The sequence below is a fragment of the Triticum aestivum genome, chromosome 5B (genome assembly GCF_018294505.1).
Source record: "Triticum aestivum cultivar Chinese Spring chromosome 5B, IWGSC CS RefSeq v2.1, whole genome shotgun sequence".
In the NCBI taxonomy this organism is placed as follows: domain Eukaryota; kingdom Viridiplantae; phylum Streptophyta; class Magnoliopsida; order Poales; family Poaceae; genus Triticum; species Triticum aestivum.
Genome location: NC_057807.1, coordinates 577017328 through 577024275, shown reverse-complemented (window position 1 = coordinate 577024275; position 6948 = coordinate 577017328). Strand labels below are relative to the sequence as shown.

General features: G+C 44.2%; 1 protein-coding gene across 1 annotated transcript in view; it reads left to right on the top strand.

The window, feature by feature from the left end:
• Nucleotides 1-2182: 2182 nt before the first annotated feature.
• Nucleotides 2183-6948, top strand: part of LOC543103 (MADS-box transcription factor 14) — a 13196-nt gene continuing 8430 nt past the window's right edge. The window contains exon 1 of the mRNA XM_044534565.1: nucleotides 2183-2544. Coding sequence (XP_044390500.1) covers nucleotides 2360-2544 — 185 coding nt within the window. The 5' untranslated portion in view covers nucleotides 2183-2359. The remainder of the gene's footprint in view (nucleotides 2545-6948) is intronic.

The following is a 6948-nucleotide window of genomic DNA, read 5'->3' as shown; positions in this document are numbered from 1 at the left end:
AAAGAAAAGAAAAGAAAAGAGATGTGCATGGCATGATTGCGAGACCTGTCCTCATCGGTTATAAAGAGCAGCATTGGTGGTGCTGGTTACGACAAATGGTTGCAAAGTGGTCATTTGACAAGTATGCATATGGGCTTTTTTGTTTGTCAGCATAAACGATAAAATGGGTCATGATTCACATGTTCGAAAAAAACTAAATGCTGTTTTAGGCCCAACAGCAGTTCTAGTTTTGTTTTTTGCGGGGACCAGCAGTTCTAGTGTAGAAACCATTTTAGTGCTGCAAATGGTTTCAGCACGGCCCTATGGCTGTGTTTGTTTCAGCTTCGGGAGCCAGTTTCTCGTGGAAAAAAGCTGAAACCGGAACAAACGACTAAACATGGGCAGCTTCGTGGAGACAGCCCAAAACAGCTTCGGCCTGTTTTACGTGTTATAGCCCAAAGCGACCAGATGCCTACTTTCCCAACGAAGCTGGTAGAGATTCGTGATTTTCCCAACGCTAACCTTGCCTATTCTAGCAATTTACAGAAAGACTGCCATGATGTGTCGATCCCATCGAGGTCCGTTCCTCGACGAAATGTACGTCGCACCCCGGGCGTTGCTAAGTGCTGGTGATCCGTCCGCTTGGAGTCGCTGATGTGTGAATGTATACTGTAATGATGTAATCAATGTTGTATGCTGCTGCTTGTTATCGATGCTATGGTGTTGCTGCTGTCGATGCCGTAATGTTGTGCATGCTGTATATGTGGTCGTGGTCGTGGCCTTCCTGAATATGTGTTCGTGGGCAACTAAATTTAAACGTAGTTATATGGATGGTCTAATTCTTTAGCTCTTTTTTGTACGGATTCTTTAGCCCATAGGACCAGCGCACCAGAACAACAACCGCCGTCGATGAAGAATAACGTAGGTTGAAAGGATTCAACCCGAAGACACACGAACGTAGACGAACAACGACGAGATCCGAGCAAATCCACCAAAGATTACACTGATCTCAGTGCTCTAAGGGCATTTCAGGCTTTTCACTAGCTCACAATCGTTTCCACAGCTGCGTTGCCAAACATCTAACCTTCACTACAGCCGTTTCCTCAGCACAACAATTTTGCCAGCACAGCAAGCCCACAGCTGAATTTGTTGAAACTGAAGTCCAAACAAACACAGCCATAGTATATACCGAGAAGCCGGTCACTGCAGATATATCACATGTACAGTTCTCCAGATATATATAGAGTGTTTTTTTTTTGTCTAAAGAAAATACATGCACCGTTTCAACATCACCGTCTAGACTATATAATTGGTATGGAGTCGCCACAACCCCAGGATGAGACGCTTGACAACAGTGTATTGACGGATGGCTGGTCGGTATACACGCACAGCACAGTACCCCTGCTACCAGTGCCTACTACTAGGACGGGCGAGTATCTTCATTCATTCCCGAAATACGCGGGTCGGCCAAAAGTAGAAAAATGCACTGCGCCCACCCAACCCACGCAGCGCACTGCACAGTAACGCTTCCTGTCAAAAGTCCAGCTCAATCATGCACGCACACACGGTAGACGCGGTGCGAACGACCCGTCGTGGCACGAGCACGCGGTGTCTGCCCGCCCGTCCGCCCCGCAGCCGCCCTCCCAAACGGGACAAGCTAGACGGCCCAAAACAAGAAAGGAAAGCAGCCTCCTACTGTGGCAGCCCGCCCCCACGACCGTCATCTCGCCTTCCATGCCATTTTCCCTGGACGGACAGACCCGTCCGAGCCGCCCTGACCTAGCCAGCCAGCCAGCCAGCATTTCCTGTTTCGTCCCGCGCCGCCGTGACCAAAAAAGCAAAAAATTAAAAAGGAAAATGCTAAAGGAAAAACTCTGCTCTTTCCCTTCTACTAGGCCTAGGGTACAGTAGAATAGTAGTATAAAAAGGACAATTGTGCTCTTTTTTTTTGCTCTGTGGTGTGTGTTTGTGGCGAGAGAAAATGATTTGGGGAAAGCAATATCGGGAGATTCGCACGTAAGATCGTTCGACACGTCGACACCGGGCGGGCCCGTGGTGGGGCATCGTGTGGCTGCAGTACCGCGGGGCCCCGCGGGTCGGGCTGGGCCAATGGTTGCTCGACAGCGGCTATGCTGCAGACCAGCCCGGTATTGCATACCGCGCTCGGGGCCAGATCCCTTTAAAAACCCCTCCCCCCACTTGCCGGAAACCTCGTTTTGGCCTGGCCATCCTCCCTCTCCTCCCTCTCTTCCGCCTCACCCAACCACCTGACAGCCATGGCTCCGCCCCCCCGCCCCCGCCTGCGCCTGTCGGAGTAGCCGTCGCGGTCTGCCGGTGTTGGAGGCTTGGGGTGTAGGGTTGGCCCCGTTCTCCAGCGGAGATGGGGCGCGGGAAGGTGCAGCTGAAGCGGATCGAGAACAAGATCAACCGGCAGGTGACCTTCTCCAAGCGCCGCTCGGGGCTGCTCAAGAAGGCGCACGAGATCTCCGTGCTCTGCGACGCCGAGGTCGGCCTCATCATCTTCTCCACCAAGGGAAAGCTCTACGAGTTCTCCACCGAGTCATGGTAAATTAAGTACGCGCTGTCTTTAAATTTCTCCCCAATCCGCCTTCGATTTCGATTTCCTGCCCGCCGTTCTGGCCCAGCGAGACGACCCGGCCGACCCCAGGGCCTTCTCCATTTCCGCGCCACTGTTTGGTTGATTCGGTTCGCTCGGTAGCTGTTTCCATCCGTTTCTGCCGTGGCTGCTTGCTCGTTTTTCTTAGAATCGATGGCGGAGCTGGCGTTCCGCGCGGCCGCGATTTCTTGCTATGGGGGGTAGGGCGTGCGACGGGTCGCCGAGCTATTTTATGCTCCGCCAGCGCCGGGAAGGTTGTTCATCTGGCGTATTTTGGGGAAATTTTGGTCCCGGAGGCGCCAGGTGGCACCCCAAGTGGAACGGTTAGGACAGTAATCTCTTGATATTTTTATCTGGCTGGGGATATTTACGTAAAAAAATTATATGGGGTTAAAGTGACATCGCAATTTAGCATGCTACCTCATCTTCTCATTTAGAATCTTACTAGACGCTACAATACCTTGTTGTCTGGCTCATCAAATCTGTGCTTGCTGCTTGAACAAATGAACCTCGTCATCTCGGTTATTTCCAGAATTTTGTTCCACAGGCTTTCCTATCATTCGTATTGCTAGCTCCGGCCATGCGGCCATTTTGTTGCTTGCCTGGAGATACTGTCTACGGCACGCACGGAGAAAAGAGTCACTTGACTAGCTAATGCATGGAATAATTGTCTGCAGCTGATGAAACTCCGGCATGAAGAGTCAAACCAAAAAGTAGAGAGTTCCTTCCAAATATAAAATGAGAGTTTCTGCAGACTTTTTCCCTTTCAACCATCATAATTTGCCTGTGATATTTGTTGGTGCTGGCGATGGTTCTTGACAAAGTAAAGGAGTCAATAAAATCACGGAGACTGATCCATTCTTTCCCCCACACGCTGACATTAGTCCATGTTAGTTTCCCGTTTCTGCCTGCTTCCATAATTCCCGGCCGGCGAAGTACTAGATCAACCTCCACGGTTTCAAAAAGTAGGAAATATCATACCATCGGAATGACCGCTGCTTAGTAAATATCCATTGTTGTTTGTAATCTTGCTGAGAAAGCAACGTTACCATTTGCCTCATGGCAAAGACCTGTATGTTGAGGTGCTAAATCTTTTCTAGTTTTGTACCACTGAGGGTATGAGTGGCGCTAACGGAAAAGGGTAAGCAAGTTTGATTGGCTTACCTTCAGCCTCCTTGGTTGTTTGAAGCATAGGTGCTTGCATGCATGTATCAAGCTGGTCACGTGATGAAAACGCGTAAGAATCAAAGTCAGTTAAATTAAGATATAAACAGATGCAGTCATATTTTAAGCTAGTGCTGCACTGTGAACTTCAGTATCTCAGATCAAAGAATTGAATAATGCTACCCCCTGTTTCTGCGCTGTTCATTTGGAAAAGACTGTCATGAACATCCTAATTGGTAGCCATGCATTTATCAGCTTGCCGGCTTTATTTTCTTTGCTCTCATTCCTTTTCATTTGGTTTGCTTTGCCTACCTCTGCATGATAGGCACGTGTAAATGCCATGCTTTGTCTAGAGCCTATGAGACAGCACGCTAATGCACCACGATGACATTCCATGGTTTAGTTTGTCGGAACTATAACTCAGGTAGCTCTGAGGATACTGACTGAATCTTGAGATCCTACTATATTCTAAAACGCATCTATAGCTGCATATAACCGACTCAGGCACAAAATCAGCATTGATCGACCAGGCATCATATGCATACACTAAAATGCAGCTAATGATGTAGCCTGATGATTTTCTGGACCTGGTTTGGATAATGGTTAATGTACCCAATTGTTATTTACTCTATGTCCTCAATCTCCTTATCAGTCGGTTAATTTACCACACTTAACAAAGGTCCAAAGCTGACATTGCAACCAACTTTACTCATCTCTGGACTAGTAAACACGAAGTAAGCTGTTAGGGACTGTGTGATGGGTCTATGTTACATGCATGTGTTGTCGGTCTATTACTTAACCAGGTCTGGGAACCAGTTATCCTCTACACCTATATATTGTGTCCCTAAACCTATATACTTAAGAGTAAAACAGAAGTTATGCCTAGGAATATCTGACTAAGCTATGGGATAGTCAACTTTCATTTTTGCTCCTGCCACATCTTTACTTAGTCCACAAATGACATATAGACAATCACCTAGAACCATTATTTAGACTTTATATCTGCTCATTACATGTATTAAATCCATGAAATAGAGGAAGCTGAATAGGCATACAATATAGTTGAAGCTCGATAGATGACTTAATAAGTGTCATATCCATTAACCATTTCACATATTTTTACATTTTTGCTGCAGTGATATTTTGCTAGCTCCCAGTTACAAGTTAATTAATATATGGAGATCCTGGGCACGTACATGTAAGCAGATCCTATCGACTTCCGTGGATCCGCTGATGGAATCGCCCTCAGGATTTCATGGCATAGTCTTGATATGTCACGAATTAGTTGTTAGTTTATTTATTTTTACATTGAGCTTTGCCCATCCAAGATGATAGAAATGTTATGTATTTAAAATGTAATCTCACAGTCATTGTTGTTGGTATGGATCGTATGCCAAAAATGTTTTACCATGAAGTCTATTAATGAAGAATATTTATGTTACAACTTTCTTGCTTTACGTTAGTTAAAATTGGTAATTTTGTTTCTTTGTGCCCCCCTTCTTGTACAACCATTTATCTTACCAAACTATGCAGCAACAAATATGCACAGTCTCTATTCACGAATTTCATATTCCCAAAAGTTAAATATTAAGAACAAAAGTTATGTTTCTACTTTTTCCAACTCATAATTTTCTGAACTCAAATTTTATAATCTGAAAACTTAATATTAACATTTTATTTGAAAAAATTTTGAATTTCTTTTTTATTATCAAAAAAGTTTGGATGACATAAATTTATGTATGAACTATTATGAAAGCACAAGCAACAATGAAAGTGTCTTTTTAAGCAAAACTTTGTGACTCATCACTCAAAATAGTTTGTGTCTGACTTTCAATATTCAAACTAACACATATTAAAGACGTATACATGTGTCTTTATATCACATGTGTGCTTTTCCTGCTTAAGGTAGTAGGACTATCTCTTTTTTGAGAAACACCGATTACAACGTAGATGCAGACACAAGCGCACATCACCACCACACATACACACTCACACAATGTTTAGTAAAGACTAAAATTGTGGAGCTTCAAGATCTTTGGAACATCATGAATGTCACCTCCTACTGAATGAATAATCCGCATAGTGCATCAAACCTTTGGTTTGATCTTCCCTGGTGGGCTGCGAGTCAAGGTTTTAAAAAAGCGGTAGGCGCTAATCGTGAATTTTGCTTATGCCTAGTGCAATGACCGCCTAGGCGCACTTATCCCTTTGTATGATAGAGGTGAAGAAGATTTTACAGCAATGAGATCGATGGCGCGAAGCCCGGAGGGAGGTATCAGTGGTGAGTTGGAGTGAGAAATCCCTCCTCTGATTCAACCTTCCTTGACAACATAGCCCAAACAAGGCCCACTAAGAAACCCTAATCTTCTAATGCATCTAAACCGTCCATTTTCTCTGCATTCCCCATCTCTCTCTATCGTTAGGTCTCACTTTCCTTTGTCATTTGTATGTAGCGACAATGGTGGCGTGTCTAGCTTCTTCCTTGCATTTGCTTCTCCTTTCCTACCGGCGAAAAAGATCTCATCGGTCATGGAGAACCTAGTTAGGCGCCTAAACCTCCGCCTATGGAGGCGGTAGTCTGCTCATCGCCTAGGCGCGCTTAAATGGCTCCTTTTCATTGTCTTTTTTTCTATGTTGGGAGTACAACCGCACTCCTAACCCACTAACCACAGGCTGGTTCTCATCTAGTACTTTCACAATTGTACCACTTTTATCTCACAAACACGAGGGGATTGTGGTGGAGAGTCATTTATTACAACTTTGATAATCAACATTCAAAGAAGTATTCAAGTCTATGAAGATCTTCTGAAAAATGTGTTTTGTCCAAGGCAAAAATATATCTTTGTTTTTTCATACCGAGATACGAAAGACCATATTCTTGTACCAATTTTTTCTAGTGGTTATGCTATATCATGAATAACACCTATATTTTTTCTTTCAAAATGGGCACAATGTACTCAAAATTTACGACGTTCATAGGGTTAGGATGGGGTGTACTTAGTATTTTATGTGAAATATGTAGTAACATGTTTTTTTGGGTATGCATATTCCTTTACACATGGATTAAAGAGTTTTCTACAAGAAAAATTATTACAAGATGCATATGTTTTGCCATCTAATTGTTTAAGATATTCTTACATTTAGGTAAATTTTGAGTCGCCTATGTGCTATTTTTCTCCACATAAATA